Source organism: Micropterus salmoides, unplaced genomic scaffold (assembly GCF_014851395.1).
Source record: "Micropterus salmoides isolate LMB-PRFRI ecotype aquatic unplaced genomic scaffold, ASM1485139v1 Ms_hic_scaffold_16, whole genome shotgun sequence".
Lineage (NCBI taxonomy): Eukaryota > Metazoa > Chordata > Actinopteri > Centrarchiformes > Centrarchidae > Micropterus > Micropterus salmoides.
The window spans coordinates 17,309,512-17,333,303 of NW_024040707.1; the positions used below are offsets into that span (position 1 = coordinate 17,309,512).

A 23,792-nucleotide genomic window follows, 5' to 3' on the forward strand; every position below is an offset into this window, starting at 1 on the left:
CCCATTTTCAAGTTGAATTTTTATTTTACAATATAATGTAACAAGTAGGCCTATGCATTATTTCAGAGTTTAGTAAATGCCCCTAAAATCAGTTCAAGGGCAAAAAATTGTCTGATAGGAATGTTATCAGATTCAGAATCAGCTTCATCGCCAAGCAGATTTAGACATGACTAGGAATTGGCTTTGGTGCATAATAATAAACAACAAATAAATATAAATATTAAAATCTTAAATTGACTTGGTAAAAAAAAAAAAGAATAACAAAAACTATATAGGTGCAAGAATATGTGCAATGACAGTTTGTGCAGTGAATGCTAAATGTTTACATCAGAATCAGGTTTACACGTGACAAGCATTTACAGTGTACTGTAAAGGGGTCTGGGCCCTGTTGATAAGGCCAGCTGCAAATGGAAAAACTGAAACAGTTTGTCCATGGTGGGAGGGGTCAGCCACAATCTGTCTGCCTGATGTTCAGCTTCCACTTGAGTTCCTGGAGATGATAGTGCCCAGGAATCAAAAGGACCATGCAGGGAGCTTATTTTAACCCAAACCATGGTCTTTTCCTAAACCTAACCAAACGTTAACCACTAGTTTTATTTTGAGTCTAACCAGATGTTGCATAGTTATTCTTGTTAACATGACCACGGAGAAATGACGCTAAAGGGTACCCAGGGCTTTATGCAGTAGTAAAATAAAAAATAAAAATGTAACAATACTTTTCAAACTGGGTTTTGATGCCATGCCGGACAGCGAGTCTTTTTACAGTGTGTCAGATTGTTTGCTCTGCTGTGGGGGGCCACACCTTTTCCTGGAGCCCAGTGTGTCGGACTCTGACCGAGGCTCAGGCTCAGTCCAACATACACACCCTCCTCCCTCACCTGGCCATATACCAAACCTTTACCTGCTGCATTCTGTGCAGACCGCGAGGCAACAATAAACAGGATGAGCTACTATTATGATTAGAGATAAGGTGTAGCACTTGAGTCTTATCCAGATCCTTTGTTATTGTGTGTCTGGGCTAATATGAGCCTGCTCCGCTCATATTTGGAGAAGGCTGTCTTATAGCTTGTACCATTAAGATGCTATCATATGGAACTAGTTTGCTTGTCACTCCCTAGCCAAAGAAGCAAAGCATGCATCAGTGCTCTGTCAACACTGAAGACTGAATTGTATGTGTCCGTGTTGTAGTGTGCATGCAATGTGTTACACTGCTATGAGGAAAAACTGTATTTGGTAACATATGACTACTGCAGGATCTTTGCATCCACCTGGATAAGGCGATAATGATTAAAGCATCATTACGGAAGCACATTTCAGAGTGGCTTTATGAGCATGCAAAACAGACAGCAGCTAAAGAAGACTGTTTTACAGCCGTGGATGCTGGCATGGAGAGCTGGCAGACTGCAGAAATGTGCTCTCATGCAGAAGTGCCTCTGTGTGAGATTTTCTTGTAGTCTGAGTTTACGTTTGTCCATATGTTCCTTTTACCTTCCAGACAGCAGCCATGACTCTAGCAGCTCATTTTTCTGTGCTTTGGCACATGCTAACATTTGGTATTTTGCACCAAACACAAAGTACAGTTGAGGCTGATGAGGATGTCATTAGTTTTGTAGGTATTTGCTCATAAACCAAAGTATTGCGTAAACTGAAATTTTTAACTGATGATGATGATGATGATGATTATGATGAAAAGTCAGGGGATCACCAAAGTGATTACAATTCATTCTGAGTGGGATATAAATGTCCATACAAAATCTCATGGTAATCCAATCAGCAGTTGTGGGGATATTTCTGTCTGCACACAACAATGGTGGGTTGACAGACCGGCATTGCCATCCCTAGAACCCTGCCGCTAGCATGGTAAGTGCAACCATAAATGCCTGAACAAAGGTACAAAGGAAATTAAAGGGTTTAGGACCCATTTGAAAACGATGCCCAAATGTGCGCTCAATAAACAATGCCTTATTTAAGTGAATTATTTATGTATATATATATATATATATATATATATATATATATATATATATATATATATATATATATATATATATATATATTTATATATTTTATATATATATATATACATAAATAATTCACTTAAATAAGGCATTGTTTATTGTGCGCACATTTGGGCAGAAAAAAGCACAAAGAAATGTGATTAATTTAACCTTTTATTGCTTTGTTGAAATTCATGTAAATTCAGTGGATGAAGTGCAAATATCATTCTCTTACAGTTCACAAAACCACAGGCCATGCTTACAGTTCATCAGCGAGCAAGAACATCAAAGATGCAGTTTAATTGACCAGGTTCATATTATTACTGGCTACACTATCACTTGGCCTGCTGATTAAGTTACAACACTATCCACATTTGTCTCCTAGTGATATAAGCTTCATTTTTTTGCCATTGTTCTGCAAATATTTATAGAACGATACACATAGATAAAGTCATGTTTAACACCATATCAACGAACAACAAACAGATCAGTTGTTAAGGAAAGTGGAGAAAACCTTTTGGGAGACTGGGGGCATCTTCTCACCTCTACGGCAGGAGCATACGCAAGAATGACAGCATTACACAGACAGGCAGAAGCTACCAAAACAAAACAGGAAAACAAAACCGATTCACTGGGCAGGACCCTTAGCAGCATCAAACATCTTCTTCCTTCCCTCCATCCCTGACATGGCCTCCACATTCTTCCTCCAGTCGCTGTCCTCCACTGGCCTCTTCTGCAGACACATACAGTAGATAGTTAGATGGTGTAATAGATGGTATGAAAAAATGGAAAAAAGACAAGAGGCTGTGAGGTAGAGCAGGTTTAGAAAATCTTAATTTTATCGTTATTGTCATGTCTAAGCCTTTGAGACCCATATTGTCCCCTGGGAATTTCCTATGAGAACTGTATAACCTTACAAGTGTAACTGGTTTATGCCTCCTAACACACTTAAAGACACATGCGTCCATGCCAGCACACATGCACAGATACACACCAGCACCTGCTAATCAGCACATGTAAACACACACACACGCACACACATTCACACATACACATACTGACTGGTGAGCAGAACTGTTCACAAAAGCTTCTCTTCTTTGTACAATGGGATCATTGTCTTGTATGCCGTACCTCCTCTCTCACACACACACACGGTTTCCAGCCTGCACTGACCTACTGCTCAGTATCTCAAACACACCCTTCACACACACATAAAAACACGTTTCAGGTGTCCCATCGTACTTTAAGCACTTCATGTGTGTATCTGAAACTAGCTACCTTGCACACTTGCCCCAAAGGAAGGTACACTTCTTGTTTAAGCTGATTTGATTGTGTTCTGTGTGTATATGTAACCCCCTCCCCGCCCCTCTTCAACAAACACCTTCTCAGTGTCCTCTTTCTTGACAGATTTGAGGTTTGCCCGGAGGTCCATGGAGACTTTGTGCTTGGAGCCCAGCAGCGAGCGAAGGATGGCGTCAGCAGACACACGAACTCGTCGAAGATTAGGCCTCTTGAATTTCCCCCTGAGGTCCAACACCTTGATGTTCAGGTCTTTAATCTGGACCAAGGACAGATGATTGAACAGCAGTTACCATTGGTGCAGCATGATTTTCTCATGGTGGCAGTTCTGCTGCTTATAATGTCATTTTAATAAAAAAAAATAATTTCCAGTTCTGCCCATAGCGCATGGACATGGGCTGAGTAAGTAATGTATACCTCACGTGTGTTGAGCATGACTTTGGCTTCAATGTCATATCGCTCCTCATCCACCACATCTATCTTGACATGGAGCTCACGGCAGAGGTCCTATACATATACACACACATAAAACACACACACACAAAAGTTAAAAATATGTATTTTAGTGAAAATGATCATTTTGAATCCAGTTTACACCTGTCTCATTTTGTTGATTTCCAGAGCAACTTAAAGTCTGTGCATCTGCAACGGTCTCTGTTCTAGGCCATCATCTTTAGAAGCAATCTGAAGGAGCTATAGTACCATGGATTCCTTTGTTTTAAAATAATTTAAAGGTTTATTGGTTTTGGATGAAGAGGTGGAGGAAGCAGTTGTGCAAGAGAGCTATGTGGCTATGTGAGCTTGAAATGATTCAGGCTGAAAAAGGTCTCTGTTAGATGTTAAGATGTAGCTTCTTAAGCAGTAAAGCCAGTGGAGGGAGTGAAAAATGGCAAAGCTGTGGGAGAATTCAGGGAATTTGAGAACGAGTTACCTGTAGCTGCGCAAGGCTCAGGCCGCTGGTGTTCAGAGGAGGAGCTCTCTCTGCCAGATACTTCTGTTTCTCCTCCTCTTTAACCAGGACCTCCTGTTCTAGTTCCTCCTTGGCCTTTGCCACCATCAGACTCTGCACAAATAGGAATCAAATATGAAAATATAATTTGTGTCTAGATCAGTGGGATACCTTGCTGTACAGCAACTCAGGGCATGACCTTTGCTGCTCTCCTGTGGTCAAACACATGTACTGTGTTATAGTTTGGCAGAGAAAAAGGTCCATGATCTCTCTTACCTTGAGCATCAGCTTCCTTGAAGCCGAGATCTTTGGTTTCCTCTGGATGGAGAACATAATTCAGAGTATTGCCAACATGATTCAAATTTTATTACTTAACTTGCAGCATTTTTAGCATAAAGAATGTCTTCCATAACAGTCAGTGATAAAACGGTCTTACCTCTTGCCTGTGAAAGAAAAATGGACAAGATTTAAAGGAAAGGAAGGGAAAGATCAAATATGAGGCCTAAACAAAGCTCAGAAATATTTGTTTTTGTGTTTGAGTCTATGTCTGTGAATGGTCTATAATAAGAACACAAAGCCTGATCACTCACACATGCTCAGGCATCCTGTTGATGAGATCTCACTGGAGGAGAGACAGAAGAGATTAGAAACACACACTCACACACTGAACAGTTGTCAATGTTTGTCCATCAGCTTTTGTGAGGGCCAGATCATCTTGCCACACTTCTCTATGGGCAGTCAGTCAGAATGTTGAGTCTGTTTCAACGTATGTAAGCTGTCAGCAGGCCAATCATGCAAAACTCTGCACACTGACATCTATCCTGTGTGTTAAACATTAACAGGGCATAAGGTAAGCCTGCATTTAACGCTTTCTTAAGTATTTAAATGTGGCTTCTGCTTTTCATGGCTGACAAAACAAAACGTGTAACTTATCTGCATTAACACAGCAGGACATTCCAAATTGCATTGTTGTAGAAAAATTATAGTTTTGCCTGACTGGATTTCTTTGAGAACCTTTGACTGAGGAGAGTTCACCCAAATCGCGTAGCTCAACTAAATTTAAAAAATTTCCACAGTTCTCTAGGTTATAGTAATTAATATTGGATTTGCAAAAGTTATCAAAAAGTGGATAGAAAGTGCTGAAGTGGTAGAAGCCTGGTGGATAAATTGTTGAAATACAAAGCTAATGGAAATTTTGTATGTGGCGCATCAAAACTTTACATTAGAGAAACTCAGCAGCCTTTTCAAGAATCAGTGTCCCAGATTTTTTAAATAATTCTTAGACCTTACTGTGGACAGTTTTGCTTAATAAATATAGTCTACCAAATGTAAATGTATTATGAAAAAAAAAGTGTGTTAAACATTAACAGGGCATAAGGTGAGCCTGTATTTGAAGTCACTTAATTGGCCTTGTCAGCTCCTTCCCAATAATTTTGTTTCACCTTTGTCATCACATTATCCTACCCCTCCTCTCCCTCAGTCTCATGGCCTTCTGCCCTTTAACAAATCAACAAGCAATTTACAGGACTCACCCCTTCTCTGTCTCACCTCATCTCACCCTTTCTCTCTATATGTCCCTCACCCATTTTACTAGTTGGTCCCAGTTGAGAATGATGCCACTTAAGACCTCCCAGTATGATGGGGTTACAAGCTGCTCCAACGGATTAGGAAAATTCCAGACTGATAGCCATCTCTCATCCATTTCTCTGGTCTCTCATCCCCATCTTTCTCCTCAGGATTATCTTAGGGGGAGGAATTTAGAGTGGCCTGTCTCCCTAAATAGACCAGGGGACATCTGATAGACAGCTGTGGAGGGTGATTGTTCTCTGGGGTGCCCGGTCTGGATCAGGGATTTACCGCCAGTAACTCATGGATGCTTATGAGCCTCTGTGGTGCAGCCAACTTGGCAATACGAAAAACAGCCCAAGGTGCTTTGGAAAGTCCACGTCAGCCGCTGATTTGAGCAGTGGTGCTTTGGCCACAGATTTAAACCAAGTAGTTTGTGTTATTATAATTGATCGTCCTGGGTTTTGTACTTATGGTTTAGGTGCAGCCACAGCCCCAAGGATGAAACCAGGCTATTGACAAAATGGCATTAAAACACTTGATAGCTCTCTGCATCTGTGCTTGTATCACCGTTTACTGGATCGACATTATATACTGTACAGTACACTAATTCCCCTCAAAAATATGCAATCAGCACTTATAGATCTTTGTGAAGACAACTAAATATCCATCCATCCATCCATCGTCAACCGCTTATCCTGTTTACAGGGTCGCGGGGGGCTGGAGCCTATCCCAGCTGACATTGAGCGAAAGGCGGGGTACACCCTGGACAGGTCGCCAGTCCATCGCAGGGCCACACAACTAAAAATAATATTTCCATTGTATAAACCACTGTTTTTACATACCGATGTTTGAGAACTCGTATAAAGCCTACGGGGCTAATTTTCAACAAATAAATGGTTTCATCAAACAAATGTAGCTATTCAAACTGTCATCGATTAATTTTTCTACCCTAAAAATGGCTTAACACCACACCTGAAAAACTTTACAGACCACACCATGAAGGGACCTTACCAGAGTCAGAAGCAGGAGTGAGAAAGATGTGACAACAGCAGAGGCAGGATGGACAGATTGACTTTGTCGTCCCTCTATTTAACTGCACCTCCCATTGTCTCACTCTCTCTATCTATTTTGTTAGTGGAGGCTATTATTAGTCAACCCCATCTCTCTTACTGCCTAATCTTGCTCAGTCCATTTGTCTCTCCCACATTCATTACAAACCGGGGGCCAGCAGTTGGAGCCTGGAGCTTTGGCTCTCGCACGGCACAAGAGAATTAAGGCAACTCAGACGATAGGCAGGACTGTTTTATGTTTATACTGGTCAAAGATTGTCTGAGAAAGGAATTGAAACTAAATAACAAGGGTAAAAAAAGCTGCTACTGGGAAGTATTTCAGTTAGATGTGCTGGAAGAAAGACAGAGAGAGGAGTCCTCTATGTTGTTATTTGTTGCTTTGGTCTGCCATGAAATTTTGTAGGGAAACGAGGGAGGCTGATGTCTTTGATGATAACCTGACTTTTCCTGTAGCACAATCATCAGGTCAAATCTTAAATTTGACCTCTACTTTTCTGGTTTATGACAAAATACCTACAAAACTAATGACACACCACATACAGTGCCTAAGTGCAGCCAAAATTAATAACATTCCCATAAGCCTCACCTGTTCACTTTGTGTTTAGTTCTAGCAAATGGCAGCACGCTTACACGCTAAACTAAGATAACTAACTAGGATAACTAAGTTAACATAGCAAACAAATGAAAAGTATCCCCACCAAAAATCAGAACACAGAATTTGCACTTGCCAATACTTCCAGTTATTATGCTTTCTGATGCTATACCAGGTGTGTTTCCATCAGAAATATCTGTAAACAATGGGGTAGAAAAAAACTAAATTATCGATTGTAATGACCTGAGAAACCTTCAGTTCAAGGTGTATATCCAGTGTGTTGTTTTCCTATCTTGAACTGGGCTGTATATGTCATCGTACTTCAGCATATGTTGTGTTGTTGTTTGTTTCTCCATGATACTGACAGCTTATTGTTTTTAACACTGTGTACTGTGACATGGTAATGTGGTCACTACCATGAATGATCCATGACCATGATGACCAAGTACTGGTAGAATTTACAGTAGTATTGTACCTTTGGGGTAATGACCAAATTCCTATCATGCCGTTTTTATGTTACTGCGTTATTTTTTATTTGATGCTTGTGCTGACAATACTTTCTTTATGTTTCCAGAATTTATTTTGGGTTCTCTTTCTCACAATGTCTATTTTATGTCTCTAATTTCCATGCCCGTTTTCTTTTACTTTGAGATTTAACCTAAAATATAGTGATTTTAACATTCCAAGAGGAATATTGCCCATTGAAAATACGGAGGCTCACAAACCCAAGAAATCCAAGTATGACGCAATTCACACAGTGATATGGTATATCAGGCTTATACAGTACAGTGGATTGAGGAGAATAGAAACCAAAAGTAATAACACACACACATACACACAAAAACAAGTAAAAAATATCAAATACACAAACACCTTTGATGTCCAAAAGCACAGAGAAGCCTGACGGACACACACAAACCTAGCCAAATAACAGCGAACAGAGAAGTTATATTCACCTCAAAGGAGAGATAGACCTCTAGTGGTTTAACACTCACACAGCAGACAGCAGCTCCATTTGGTAAAGCCTGAGAGATGGCTGTCCTATTTGCTATTACATTAGTGTCAACATGAGGCAAACACTGTCCTCTTTTGAATAACAGTCTTTCAACTCTAGATCGGCCCCATGTGCTTTAACCAAGATTTTGGTTTATGAAATTGCAGGTCACTGTATGTGTGTGTTTATCCGCTGAAAAAACCAGATACCCTGGACAGAGGTTATGGTGTTTAGACAGGGCATTCCACGGAGGAGTGTGAGCACACAAACTCTGAAGGGACTGTACTTAGTGCACATCACCACCACCGAGCTCACAAACTCGCACTTCTCCGCAGATCTCTTTCACATACAGAATTCTGTGGATTTACACCTGCCTGCCCACACACACACACGCACTCACTTTTTAGACCAATGATCAATCACTGGGTGTCTCCACTCCTTGCAATGCTTCTGCCCCATTGCTGACTCATGCGGTGTGGCTAGCTTTGGGGTTTTCCACAGTAACAAGAGAAGTCCCTACACAATCAACCCTTTATTCCTGACCTGCACTGAGCTTCACAGCCGCACACAGACTGCTATATTCTTGACACACACACACACACTACATGCTTGAATGAACAATATATGCTAGGCCTCGCTAATGAGAGTCTGCTGATGCTGAGGCCTTCCTGAATTTCATGCTGGATGTGCACGTAAGCTCCTGTAGGTGAGTATGCGTGGGTGGATGTTTGCATGCCCATGCCTCAGGCTCACTGTGCTTCTCATTAGTTCTCCGCACTTCTCAGAACAAAAGATGTCCTGACTTCAGCATACACACATGCATGCAAGAGCAGGAGAGCAATGCCACTGTGTGTGTGTGTGTGTGTGTGTGTGTGTGTGTGTGTGTGTGTGTGTGTGTGTGTGTGTGTGTGTGTGTATTTTCCAGAGGCTATAACAGCAAGGTTACACCACAAACCCACTACACTGGAAACAGATGAGCATGGCAATTAATGGTCTGAACCTAAAATAAATTGCAGCTGACTTTTTAGCTCTGAGCTCCACTGTAGAGAACTGAAGCATTGTTCACAAATAGAAACTCAAGTGAAATATGTCAGCACTAACAAAAATTTATTTTTATCTTTGTAAGAGTGTAATACTGTACATGGTTTTAGCAAATATATAGAATACAGTGTGCAATGAATATGAGCAAAATGTTTATTCTTAATGTTCAGCTTTAGAAAAACATGCAGATGTGGTCCAGTCTATAGCAAAAGTTTTCAAAGCCAGTCGAACGGCGATGCGTTTCAATCAACAGCAAGACTGAAGAAACAAAGTGAATGCTGTTTCAGCAACGTTAGAAAACTTCGGGAAATGACGTCCAGAATAGAAGATATTTTTGAAACATCAAGGCACAAGGGGTAAACAGTGTCCCAGCTCCACAGATTTTGTACAAATAACGCCATCTTTTCCTTGTGCAGCGGTGTCCACAATGACCTCAAGCAATGAGGTCATGACAGAAAACCACTTTCACCCATGCTTGCAGTACATCAGACTCCTAGGCTTTGTATGACAGCGTGAAAAACCTCATGTAGGAAGACAAAAAGAGTGTGCGTGACACTTGCTCTCAGTCCTTTAATCCATATTCGCTGATGGCCGCTCTCTGTACATCTCATCATGCTGTGCACCGCAGAATAAAGCTGATGGTCTGGCATCCTCTACCCTTTCTCCACTCTGATTGGTTCACTCCTAAGAAGTAGGAGACAGAAAAGCAGATATGTAATGTTCACTTTATATATTTATATATATATTTGACACTGGGGCAGCTGATTGTGTTCTACAAAGTGCATTTGTAGTGAGTTACATTACACTGTTACCACGGCTACTAAGTTAATTTGGGCACTTGACTACCGCAGCTCTCTTAAGGAAGCATCGCTGTGGATTCCTGGGCTGTGAGCTCATAGTTCAGACTTACACACTCAGTTCACGAGCATTTGAGATTTCAGTGACCAGTTTCAGGAAATAACACTGTTGTCGTGTGATGGCACTGATTGTGTCCTAGCTGAAAAGATGTATGGGACGCTTAGCTCTGGTCACCCCAAATGTCCAATTGCCTTTGTGTCAGTTAAATATATAAGAGAAGGTTGTATGTTTATGTTTGTGTGTGTGTTTAAAAATACTTGGCTGCCTAGTGAGGGAGAGGCAGGCAGATGTTATTTTGGAGGCTCACATTGCATCGTAATTGCGTCCTCAAGTGAGAGTGTGTTTGTGTCCTAAGAAGACTGTGGCGCAGTACAGGCCAATGACCATAGTAAGAAAAAACTGACATGACTTTGATTCTACAGTCTACAATACAAATACTGAAGTGGCACTTGCAAATAACCTTTAGCACAAGCTTAGCTTGAGTGTTTCTCAGCCATGTGCCACCTCATCCCCAAGAGTCTGGATGTGTTCATTCTATCCAATCACTGCACCAGCAACAACTATTAACACCTCTTCATAGTATCACATTATCAGTGAAGTCAGTGGCTGATTGGAGACTTTTGGGTTTTTAATGGCAAATGGTTGAAAACCTCTAGCTGGGTGGAGAAAAAAACACAGCAAATTATGATTTGTACCTATGATTAGATTTGATTTGAGACACAATTGGTACTGGGAGTAATCCTGAGACATTCTAGCTATGGGATGGTGTGGTTCCACACTGCCCCCAAACAAACAAAACAATTAATTCATATTTTAGCCTATGAGAGCCTTCTCAGACATTTTAGCTAAATTTTTATTACAGCCGCAGTTTCTTTCACCTCCACCAGAGGAAGACTTACCCTTCCCAGGTCAGAGCTCCTCATCCTCCCCAGTGCTGCCCAGGTGTGCTGTGGACAGGTGCCTGTTCCGTCCTGTTTGCACGGCCTGCAGGTTCTTATAGCGCACCAATGCCAAAGCAATCTCCGCGTTCCAAGCCGTGCCGTCCTGCGGACACCGAAAGTCAATCTCCTTCCCCGTAGCCATGACTACGGTGAAGTACACCAGCCCCCGCTTGTACTCCACGCAGTCCACCGTGGCCATGCGCTCAAAGCGGAGCTCCTTGGCTTTGGAGCTCCACGCCGAGCTCGGGGCATCGTCGCCGCCGCCTTTGCAGTTGTGTAGACGCAGCCCTTCCTCGGTGAGCACGCAGCGTTTCTTCTTCCACAGCTGGAGGAGCCCGCTGCTGCGCTTCTCCAGCAGCCCGTCCCTCATCACTTTAGCCGGGAGAGACATGGCCACGCTGAGCCGGAGTCTTCAGACAGAGCCGAAACTTAAAATATCTTCAGTAGTAGTGCGTCTCAAGATGAATCCATTAACTACACATCTAATATGTTACTGTATGACAAGTGGCCCTTTGGGAATAGTCTAGGCCTACATATCGGTTTGAACTATGTCATTACTACTAGGCCTAATAGCTGATGCAAAATCTCTCATATAGTCTAGTCTATGTGTAAATCCTACCCGTGCGTTATGACAGCACACCGTGGAGGTTGGTAGGCTGGTCTGCCTGGATATGTTTGAACATGCCCGGCTCCTCTGTGGACCTTCTCCCCCTTCAACTAGCACCCCGCCTCCTCCTGGTGACGGCAGAGGAGATCCGGGCTGTGTGTGTGCGTGTGTCAAGTGTGTGAGTCTGCGAGTGCACGTAGACAGTTGGATTTCACGCTCTGCCTGGTGTTTGTGTGTTCACAGAAATACAGGTAGGCGGTGGGTGTAGCCACTTCCCACTTAGGTCGCAGTGCACATGTGTACAAAAACCTGGCACACACAGGCCTGTTTAGTTAAAAAACAAAATCAAATCAGGCCGCCCTTTTAACTTCCTAAAACTTCTCTCTTGTCTCTCTTGGAGAGCTGGAATGTGAGTGGGAGGAAAAGGGTGGATAAAGAAGTCAAATGTTGTGTGTCAGAGAGAAACAAAGTGTCAGCAGATAGAGCGGATGATTCCATTATTTCATTGATTTAGTCCATTTGCAACATGTGCTATAGCAATTTTTAGTTCTATATTATATTTACACCTCCTGAAATAATAGTAGGTGTGTCTCAAACCAGTGAACAGCAACTGAATGTAATGATTTAAAAGAAGTGGAGAAACTGGTTAGATTTTCATAACAAACTTCAAAGTCCTGCTGATTCCTCTTAGGTTTCACTTCACTTTACTGCCATTAACCTCATAAAGGGAAAGCTTTATTATGGAATTAAAGAAATAAAAAAAACATTTGTAATGCTTCTCATCACTGACAGTAAAATAGCAATGTGACAGATGAACTTTGTGGAGTGAAGCTGTAATTACCCCAACCTTTGAAGATTCTGCGCTTATCGTCTCAGCAATGTGCTCTGTCACTGCAATGTTATGAGAGGAATGGATACAATGGACATGTGGCATTTTGTTGAAACTTAAAACACAGAACATCACCCTTTGAACTGCTTTCTTTCCCATTCATTTCGCGCGCACACACACACACACACACATAGTTTCACTCCCACAGTTTCACTCACATTTTATTACGTCATTTCTTTGCACCAACTAAGGAAAACTGACACCAAAATTATTGTCTTTCAATTTTATTTAATATCATGCTGTCTGGAAAGCATAACATATGAACAAGCAGCATTTACTCTATTACACAGATTATTGTTAATGTGATACTGAGATTTAATTTGCGCAGAGAGAAACAGCCTCACAATAAGAAGAGGATAAGGAAGGATCTGTTTTTTTCTGTCACTCTGGTACCATTCACACGGTAATATTTTGCCACTCTTAGTCAGTCGTTTTTCACAACTATAAGTACATCTGACATTGACTTAGTCTAACAAAAATAAAATACCTTTTACTATCACTCAGCTCATTGTTCCTAATTGATCATGGCCGAAGCCTTTGCTTAATGTAGGCCTAAGTATTGCTTCATTTGCCTGATATGTTTGGATTCAAAACTTCAGAATCACCAGGTGTGAGATTTTTACTGTATGTGACCTCAGTGGGATTAAAACCCACAACCTTAGTGCTAGTAACTCAGTGCTCTAACAAACAGAGCCACAAAGGACCACTGCAATGATTACTGTATGTACAAAACAATACTGTAAAAATACACTACATAATTAAAATCCATAATTGTTATAGTTGTTACATTTAGATTAGACAAAAACTATATGCTGCATTATTGTAAAATACAGCAAAAGTTTGTTTCTTGTATCAATGATTGAAGAAGATATCTTCATTGATCACTAATTGATTACAAATAGGATAAATGTTATGGAATGATAGATTCTGTAAATATTGGGTAATGTAAGTCTTTTGCCTAATGTAAAAACTGTGTACTGTCTTTTACAGTATTGTAGCATATACTTTCAGCACTTCTAAGATGATTTACATACATGTAGCCTATTTTGCAATGTTTGTTATTGGATTCACTGATAGATAAAACGACTAAACTGAAAAGATATTGTGTTGTGTTTCGGTGATTAAAATGTTCTCATGACATTTCACGAAAAACTTATACATTGAATCAATGGTTGTGTGGTGAGAGATGTTTACAATCCAAATGAATGACCAATCACGAGTTTTGAATGAGTTTAGAGTTTTGTACTAAGAGTTGTGAAATTTTACCACATATTTATAATAATGAAAAAACTGGATCGCTTTGAAACTATTATTGCTAGTATGTGGTAAAAGTTCACAACTCTTAGTACAAAACTATAAACTCATCACACTTGTAACACAGCCAGTCTTTCATTCAAACCTCACAACCATTGATTAGAAATAGAAGTTTCTCGTACAATGTCATGAAAACATATGGTTTAATCACCAAAACACAACATAATTATATCTTTTCAGTTTAGTCCTTTTATCTACCAGTGAATCCAATAACAAACAATGTAAGATACATGTTTCAAATCACCCAGCAGAAGTGCTGAAAGTAGTATGCTACAGTATACTGTAAAAGAAGTTTTCACATTAGGAAATACACTTACATTACCCAACAATTACAGAAATCATCATTTCCATATGTAATCAAGTTGTGATCAATGAAGACATCCTCTACAATCACTGATGCAAGAAACAAACATTTACTGTATTTAACTGTATTGCAACACATAGTTTGTCTAATCAAATGTAACTCTGAGCCTGTCCTCTCTGACGAGGGCCTTCCCTACGTCTCTGAGCACAAGCGCTCTGATCAATTTCACTGTCTTGCTGTCTATTCTGCTCCTTGTTGAAAGGAATTGCTAGTGTCCACACCCTTTACACAGTCAATGGTTACCAACTGAGTTTACCACCACGGGAAATTAGCAATGTAATTATGGATGGTAATCATGTAGTGTATTTTACAGTACTGTATTATACATACTGCAATCATTGCAGTGGTCCTTTGTGGCTCTGTTTGTTACATTGAGCAATAAGCTACTTGCACTAAGGTTGTATGTTTGAATCCCCCTGAGGTCACATACAGTTAAAATCTCACGCCTTAGAGTGGTGAATCTGAAGTTTTGAACCTGGATATATCAGGCAAATAAAACAACAATACATACATGTATATTAAGCAAATGGTTCAGTGATGATCATTTAGGATCAATGACCATTGTGATGGTAAAAGGTATTTTAACAATAGAGAAGAAAATCTTAACAAACATTCTGCATGTATTTTGTATGAACATGATTTATTGAAATGCGAAACATGTCTTTCTACATGTTTTTGTTGAAGTGGATCAGTGTCAGATGTACTTGTTTGGTCCTTTTTGATGTTTCTGTTGTGTTTTTTGTACCAAGTTTTTTGAAATATTACCACAGTTGTGTGCAGAGTAGGCTACCATAGCGACAGAAAAAACTGTAATAATAGCAACAAAGTGATCAACAAAAACTGAAAAATTCAGTCAGAGCAAATCAACAATGCATCGTTAAACAGATGTTTCAGTATTAAGTGTGGATTGGCCTATGTAGCATGATTTACTGTAACAGCACTAGTAATCAGATTTGGCCTCAATGAGACTAAACTGGTGTTATATTTTCCACTGTACAATATATAATGCAGCTTTGTATCAAGCGTGTGTCTGCCAGGTGAATGTTTCCTGGCAGCAGCCTGCCCTCTGCAGGAAGAAGACAGGAGTGCAGCATACTGGAAACCTGGAGCTCAGTGGTCTCTATTGAGTGTGCGCCAGCGCTCCAGCCCCAAGGCCGTATCCAAATCCCTTGGGACCAAAGTTTTTGCCGTAACAGGCTGTTGGGAAGAAAGGTAATGTCAAAAAACAAAACAAACTCCACGCCACGTATTAGCATCATATCCTTCACTTAACCACAGTTAGTGACTCGCGTGTGTTAGCATTCGAGTCAAAGCTAAGTTAGCTATTCACGTTTGCCCCATCTGGGACCTCAGCAGGGGGGATATCAACACTTATTATCTGGGAGCTGGTGTTCAGAGGAGTTTTTGTGATTTTAAGAGAGGCCAGACATAGTTGGGGAGAAAAAGGGGAAAAGAGGGTTTTTATTGATATGATTTAGGCAAACTGGGACACACTGTTTTGTTTCTAGTTCGTTGTTTGTAGTATTTCCTCAAAACCACATGAGATGATGGAAAAATCAGCAATGTTGTAACTTCATCAGTGGCAGGCCCCTTGCAAACATTTTTTCTTTCCGGTAAAGGCAAAGACAGAAAACATTTTTAAGATCATAAGAATGTATTTAAAGATATAACTGCTGGATGACAGGTAAAAAAAAAACACGTTGGGAACACGGTGTGACTGGCTCACAGTGATGAGGTCACAAATGGGGATAATGTTAGCTAGCTAAGCATCTTCATTTCTCTAAAAGAAACAAGAAATATTTGTTATTGTGCAGCGAACAGGATATCAGTAACAGGAAAAGCACAGGTTGTTCTACTAACATTAAGGATGGCTCTGTTCCATTAAGCACTTAATGGGAAGCCACTCCATTGAGCCAGCATGTACTATATTTAACCCTGGAACTGGCTCACCCAAATGGAGCACAGCCACCATTAATGTTATTAATTACACTTGTGCTTTGACATGTCAAACAGGTCTATACTCGAGTGTAATGATAAACACAAGTGAGGCACAAACTAGGGCTAAGTTAAGCAAACGTTAGGGGGAAATATACCCTTTAGAACTGTTAACAAGTTGCACCTTCAAAGGTATTTCTTGCATTTTCTAAATCTCTATTGTCTCCCTTGAAATTTAAAATGCTTGACTGAGCTGTATTTTTTTTTATCCAGTCAATGGGTGCAACTAACAACTGCCTGCCATAGGCTAGCTTAACGTTAGCACTGGCAAAGAGTCTGGAAATATTTGATTTAAACATTGTTTTTACCCCGTGGAGACATTTTTATCATTCTGATTGTTGACATGCATGACACAAAAAATATTTGAGAATGCAAGTCAACAGATAGAAGCTGAGGAAATTATGTTTTGTCCATTAAAAAAAAACAACCCAACTCTGGTATATTCTCATCATTGGTCAGGTGGCAGCAACACTGCATGCCATGTAAGGTAGAGATGTGCATTCCAAAATGCTGAGAAATGATGAGTGCTGAGATAAAATGGCCAGTGTGTTCTCAATTCAATATATACAAAAACGTTAAAGGAACGAGTCTAACAATTGAAATAAGCTTTTGAGCTTTTCTGTTATTCCGGATGATTTTATTGTTTACCTGAGAATATCTTTCTGTTAGGGGGCCCTCTGCTGTATTCTTGTGTTTATTACAACTCATTCACAATCTCACAGACACTAAGAAAACCATTTTCTCTCATTTAAAAATGCATCCAGTGTTATTTAGTTTACATTAACAGACCAAAGTATTAAAATCAACCCAATAAAATGACAACTTGGCCATATACAGTATCAAACTTGCACTTGCTCAACTGTGCAAGTCAACAACTTTCTTTCTGTATTTGTATGGTTTAGCAGTTTAGGGGGTGCATATGTTATGTAACAACAGTTGCAGACCTGGGCCTTGTGTAAATTGTGACAACCAGACATTAACCCATGATAGCAGTCTGGTATGAACAGGCTAAATATGTGTTGAGGAACTAGTGTACAGTACCAAATACAGGGAAGTGAACACAGTGACGTTTTACCTTTGCAGTAGATTTCTCCATCCTTGTCAGCTAGTGTGGTCGACTCAAGGCTTTTCCCACACGTGGAACAGGTGAAACATCCAATCTTATGCCACGCCTGAAAATAAATAGAAGATCTCTTTTAAAAGTGGTTGTGTGTTTTGCAAGCACACACGTCCGTGTGCGTGTGTTTTTACTTACGCTCCCGGCTCCAATGACTTTCTCAGCAGCGTAGACAGCTTTGCCACAGCGAGGGCACTTTTCTGATCCTCCAAACCTCTGAGCCAGCTTGGACGGGTTTGGGTTGCTGGTAGGGCGATGAGGAGCAGGTCTGATGGCGAGAGAGAGAGAAAACGTGGTTAAAAGGCTTTAAAAAGAGATTAAAAGGTGTGTGTGCGTGTGTGTGTGTGTGTGTGTGTGTGTGTTTGTTTTGCTCACTCTTCAGGTGTAATACCCAGAGACTCCCCCTTGTCCATGCTTAGGGTCCCTGCTCCCTGGCCATAGCCATAGCCTTTTGGTCCGTACTTCTTGCCATAGCATGCCTTGCAGTAAATTTCATCCGAATGAACAGCAACAGTCGTGCTGTCCAAGTTCTTCCCACACACCACTGCAATATCAGACACATTCGCATACGGATGTTATTCTTTTGCATATCTGTACACATGTTTTTGAGCACACTCGTGTATTTGGATAGGAATCTAATCTATCTAAGTTTCCTTTTATGGAACAGTTCTGTTGAAGAAGCATGTTCTCATCTAAATTCCAACGCAGGAACACAAATAACTTCACACAGAACTCCATGAACCTACATATTTTTCAATTTTGGGTCAGAGAAAGGCTTTGGTTTTTTGATTTATTTCAATACTTTTCTTTTAATGGGACACATTATTATATTTTACAGTTATGATGCATGTTTATACTTTTAATAAGTGGATATAAATCCCCCCTTAACTATTGTATAAGTGTAGTTAGACTATCGTGTTTTACAGGTGTACTTATTTATTCCCACGGGTAGATGCCCAAACAAAGAAAGTACATGATCCTCTTAGTTCAACTATAATAGTGCTTGCTTTTAAAAAACAACAAAAAAAACAACTTATCAACAGTAAATGTTTCAGTCACGTTTCATTCTCTGAAAATTCAAGAGTAAGGGTCTCTTTTAAGACTTTACACATGGACACAAACTTTTGTCATAGAAGAGGAACTTAAAGAAATGTTTATGCTTATCACTTGTATTGTAGATACTATCGTAAATGTTTGTTTCTTTTTAAGCAATCATCCATGGTACCCTATAATGGCCTTTTATTTTGGTATGCTATTCCACCTATGCATATACACTTTTTTTTTGAGAATAGATAAGCAAGAGTTCACATTTGGATTACTTTTGACTGTAATGGCGAGTGATAAAGGTCTAAATTTTAACGGTTTCCACATTGAAAATGACAGGAAGCAGAAAAGAGATTACTCACTGCACAGGAAACAGGACTTGTGGAAGCTCCGCCCGTCACAGAGTGCCTCTTCAGCGAAGTAAACTGTCTTCTCACAGCGGCCACACTTGTTTCCTCCTCCTAATGGCATCCTTTAGTAATGCATGAAACACAAACACAGACATACACACACTGTGATAACTGTGATGTACTGTATAGCTTCATTGTACAGAAGCTTTGTATAAAGATACAGCACCTTAACAAAGATCCAGAAGCAGAGAGGAACAGTGAATTAGATGGAAGAAAAGAGTGAATATCTGGAAAGAGGCAGCAGCTGTATATTGGTCCAGGTCAAACAATTCAAACGTTTTTTTTCTTGGCCTGGTTGAAAGGCCTGTAGTTTACACGTGGAACTAGGCCTTAAATAGAAAAACAAATGGGTCGAGGAACTAATAAATTCCTTTACACAACCATCAAGCAAACACATTTACAAGAGTTTCTGTTGTAAGAAACCAATTTAAACATCCATATTTGGTTGCCTGTAATTTTGACTTTGTCCAGCCAGGCCCAAAGACTGTAATTTCACTCCTGCCAGTTCTCTGTGGCTTCTGTAAAAGACCAGCAAGCCAGCAAGTGGGAAATTAAAGAAGAATTCCTTTTTTTTGTTAATCTGCTGGAGTTGCTCTCTCTTGAAAGCTCGAGGGGGCCTGTGTGGAAGTAATGTGAAAACGTAACATTGGTGGGATTTGAAAGATCCTGGCAACCTGCCTGTTTCTACCCAGTGTTTTTCCCAGCATGACCCTCCCCGTCCGTTCTCGCGTATACACATTCCTGACCGTGTAAACCCTCCCACCTCCCTGCCCCCGACTCACACCATCTACTCCCTGCCTGTCTGTCTCATTCTGAAATCTATACCACTTAATGTGAGCTGTAGGTTTGTTCTATTAGGCAGCAAATATATGAAGCAGATACAACTCTATATTGTGTTCAGAGGATGGAGCTGAGCTCTCATAGCCGAATATGAACGTGTTAGGCCATTTCCTATCACCCTTGGACGCACTTTCTTTTTTTTAAAAAGTAATAGTATATTATCCTGTGACTCACCCAGAGAAGTCTGGCCGTACCAAATAATCCTTCTCTCTTCCTTTAATACAACACCCCAAAATTAAACACTTTATTGCTGACACCAGAATGGCACTTAATGTGAATATGAGCAAAATGTATGGTGTTAAATCATAGCTCAGAGTGAAGCAAATGGGTGGCGCAGTTTGTGTCTGGCATCTGCTGCAATGTGGCTTTCTGTCATTGTAAGCACAGGCTGTTTCAGTCTGTTTCTCGGGGTTATTCAAGGCTAGACGGGGAAATCTGGAGATATGGGAATAATTAACTGCAAAGAAAAGTTCTTCAGTTTTATCAGAAAGTTTTCTGTGTTGGAATGGATGGTGAATATCTTCCCCGGCGATGTACATTCAGTTTACATATGTTAACGCCATATAAATCGTTTATACAGTACAATAAAAGCATAACTTTTCTTTTCTCATGTGTCACCTTTTGCATGTTTTCTATCACGTACCATATAAAATTTCTAATACCCAGGCAAGCTAATTCATGTAAAGACATTTTAAAAAGTTGGTTGTTGTTACTTGGTCATTGAGTCTCTGGCTTTTTAGCACTCCAACAGATATTAACTGCTTTCAGGATCATAAGTGACAAAAACTGAATCGAAACAATGTTGATAAGTAACAAACTGAGTAAGGTTCTGGGAAACAGTGCTGAAGCAGAAGAAGTATAGGATGTGAAAGCTAGAGGAAAGTGAACTACCTTGATTTTTTTAAAGATTCTGCTGGAAAGAATTCATATTAACAGTGACACAGACACCAACTGGCATTTTCAGGATTATTTTATGTAAAGACTCAAATAACATTTGAACCCTTTCATGTCATTTTACAGCAATTTTGGAGGCAAGACAATCAACAAGGAGCCAAAAAAGAAGGTAGAAGCTTGTACATGAGCTGAATGTCATGATGTCACAATGACTCCAGCTCCCAGCTCCAGGACAAAGCATATGGAGCAGAAGGTGAGAAAAAAAAAACAGGTGAGGAATATGATGAAACATTTTAGTCAAATTAGCCAATATATTTTTTTTTGATTTGTGTAGATGACTGCTGCTCTGACTTGTTATGACAAGTCGTCTCGTAGATTGAAAATGATGGGATGCAGATAGTGATGAGACTGACAGGGTTGACAACTGTCACTATAACCACAGAGGGGAGTGCATTGAGAGGTGAGTAATTCCCACTTGACTAAAGGTTATTAGAGCCATAACTTTTTTCTATAGAAAGACAAGGTTTATGATTCCTCTCTGGGTGTCACCAGTAAATCCAGAGTTACTGTCAAAGCGCAGTATTTTTGAAGATATATTCTGGACTGTGTTAGAAATGGTAGCTCTGCAAGTTTAGACATGTGGGGAAACAGACAGTTGCACAGGAATGCTCAGATTAAACACAGTGAATGAGAGGTAAAGAGTGTAAACTTAGAAATCAGGAAGTCCGTTCATGAGGTAGATGTGGTTGCATGTGACATTAACAGCAGTAGGAGTTAGCCTACTATTCTAGATCAACTTCTACATTTTGTTGTAGGTTTTCGTGTGCATTACTGTTCCACATTGCGTTACTGTTTAACTGAACACTTCTTTGCAAACTCTAATCCATGATAGCTGTTCAAACAAAGGAGTTTCCTCAGGCCTGACTGGTAAAATACACTGAGGTGTTTTTTTCCTGTCATGCATCAACAGGAAGAGAGGGAAATTAGAAATAGAAAGAAGCCAGCAGGAAGCTTAAGCACTCTACTGCTATATTAACATTGCTTACCTGCAGTCAGTAGGTGCTGTCAGTCAGTTATGATGGACAGGTTGAAGTTTGAGTAGTGTTAATGCAGCACCCGGGGTGTGTTCAGGAAACCAGCAGTCCAAAGTTAGGTGGAGGAGTTGCACTTGTGGTATGCAAGAGAAAGGTAGAATATCTTACTAGCCCAAGTGTATGACGTTATCCTGATACAAAAAGACTCTCACAGAGTTGTTGGATATGTGCCGCTCCACTCTTCCACTGTTCCAGATGTGCTGAAAGGGAGGAGCTTCTGTTGTTGCTGCTTAAGTCTGCAAAGTCACTGCGTGTTGAGGAATAGGGGAGTTTCTGACTTACTGGCGAGAGAGAGAGAGAGAGAGAGAGAGAGAGAGGTGAATAGGGAGGGAACTTGGATTGAAAAGCAGTGTATTGTTATGCACAACAGAAATTTTCTCCCCTCCCTCACCTTTTGTTTAAGATTTAACATGAAATCACGGACTATAGGGAGAGATTTACAGGACAATCAAATAGCAGTCAGCCCTAATAAACTGGTTGAACTCCACATTGTAGAGGTAGTTTTGTATCATTGAAGTTGTGTGTCTTTGTCTTGAATCATCATGCTGGTCCGGAAATTGCTGTGTCGTATCCAAACATGAGAACATGTTTTGTTCTTTTTACAAAGGCATAAGATTAATAGATTTTTTTATTAGGAGTGTGAGTAGGCAAAGGTGAGTGTATATGATAACCTTTCAGCTGACTGCTTTCGAGAACTATCTGAAATTTCTTATGATGTTCCTCTTCATGAAGTTTGACTGTTTCTTCCATTCAGTGTTTTATCTTATGAGCCAGTAAATTTGTCACCCTATCTTTTTTTCTGTCTAGAGGTTAACCTTTAACACAATTAATTTCAAAGAGTCAAATGGTAAATCAGCTGGTTTTTCTCTAACACTGATAGGACGCCATCTCAAAGTAATTTCAGCTGTTGCACCACGACCTTTAGGGACTTGCTGGTAAAGTTCACTCAGATATGCTCAATGGATGAGAAAGCATTAGTAGAAATGGAGTGAGGAGCCGCATGCTAATGCCGACAGACAAAGCAGAGCGGGTAATAAGCATTCGGCTCTACAATGATTGACCTCTGCCACCATCATGTGGTCATTGTGGGCACTGAACACCAGTACAAAAGCTAGACGGGCTACATACAAACAGTGACTTTTTATACTGACTTGTATGTGCAAAGTGACATCATTAAATTTTTTATTTTTTTCCCAAAAAACAGTCCAAACCCCAAATGGAAACTGTCATCTATAATCAGAGGTGGGTAGCTAAAAACTGTAGGCTACTCGAGTAAAAGTACTGTTATTTTGCAAAAACAAGTACTCAAGTAGAAGCAAAAGTAGAAGTAAAAGTAATCAAAATAACTACTTGAGTAAGAGTACGAAAGTATTTACTTAAAAAATTACTTGAGTAGTGAGTAACTTAAGAACAAAAAACAAAACAAAGGCTCTTTTTCACCAAGTCTTTTATTTGATGGGGATGTGACTAGAGATCAAAAGGTAAAAAAGTGAACATACATTTGTATTTATTTGTGATGAAAGTCAGCATCTCCTGATTAGATAACCTGCCACATATACAGCAAGGCAATATTCCCTGTGTGTATCCATCAAATGTGATTACAAAATATTGCGTTAATATTGTAGTCTGTTAGTACTCCAATAGGTAAAGATAAAATAAATAAAAAATTAAAATAAAAATATCAATTATTTTCTTGTTGTCCCCGCTATTAAATTATGATTTGGGAAATAAATCAAATTGGGAGATAATTCTGTGATGTTTCATAATATATTGCCTATTAAATACAGGTGTGTTCACTTCTTCACTTTTACCTGAAGAAGATCATCTGTGATTGAAACATTACATCAGTCACATCCACATCAAATAAAAGTAGTTAGTAGGCCGAAAGCAGGAGAAGTTTTTAAGCATGATATA

At 40.0% G+C, this 23,792-nt stretch overlaps 4 protein-coding genes across 10 annotated transcripts in view; 1 reads left to right on the forward strand and 3 right to left on the reverse strand.

Annotated features, from left to right (window-relative positions):
• Window positions 1–2,158: 2,158 nt before the first annotated feature.
• On the reverse strand, window positions 2,159–6,952 carry tnni1a (troponin I type 1a (skeletal, slow)). The gene is made up of 8 exons (XM_038722491.1): window positions 6,826–6,952; window positions 4,836–4,867; window positions 4,682–4,688; window positions 4,522–4,563; window positions 4,228–4,359; window positions 3,714–3,803; window positions 3,379–3,555; window positions 2,159–2,730 (listed from the first exon to the last, which is right to left on the reverse strand). The coding sequence occupies exons 2-8, from the start codon at window positions 4,847–4,849 to the stop codon at window positions 2,626–2,628; spliced, it is 567 nt and encodes a 188-aa protein (XP_038578419.1). The 5' UTR covers window positions 4,850–4,867; window positions 6,826–6,952; the 3' UTR covers window positions 2,159–2,625.
• Window positions 6,953–9,556: 2,604 nt separating this feature from the next.
• On the reverse strand, window positions 9,557–12,045 carry phlda3 (pleckstrin homology-like domain, family A, member 3). Its single transcript, XM_038722492.1, has 2 exons — window positions 11,269–12,045; window positions 9,557–10,195 (listed from the first exon to the last, which is right to left on the reverse strand). The coding sequence occupies exon 1, from the start codon at window positions 11,699–11,701 to the stop codon at window positions 11,279–11,281; it is 423 nt and encodes a 140-aa protein (XP_038578420.1). The 5' UTR covers window positions 11,702–12,045; the 3' UTR covers window positions 9,557–10,195; window positions 11,269–11,278.
• Window positions 12,046–13,014: 969 nt separating this feature from the next.
• Window positions 13,015–22,137, reverse strand: csrp1a (cysteine and glycine-rich protein 1a). Its single transcript, XM_038722508.1, has 6 exons — window positions 21,831–22,137; window positions 19,003–19,112; window positions 17,972–18,140; window positions 17,735–17,864; window positions 17,555–17,651; window positions 13,015–15,681 (listed from the first exon to the last, which is right to left on the reverse strand). Exons 2-6 carry the CDS (start codon window positions 19,109–19,111, stop codon window positions 15,605–15,607), a joined length of 582 nt encoding a protein of 193 aa, XP_038578436.1. The 5' UTR covers window position 19,112; window positions 21,831–22,137; the 3' UTR covers window positions 13,015–15,604.
• The window catches only part of LOC119905447 (neuron navigator 1-like), a 96,024-nt gene continuing 93,143 nt past the window's right edge, over window positions 20,912–23,792 (forward strand). For 6 of the 7 annotated variants that reach the window (XM_038722493.1, XM_038722499.1, XM_038722497.1 and 3 more), the window contains exons 1-2: window positions 20,912–21,037; window positions 21,119–21,244. The gene's annotated coding sequence lies outside the window, so the exon portion shown is untranslated. The remainder of the gene's footprint in view (window positions 21,038–21,118; window positions 21,245–23,792) is intronic. The other variant, XM_038722500.1, reaches the window with a different exon arrangement.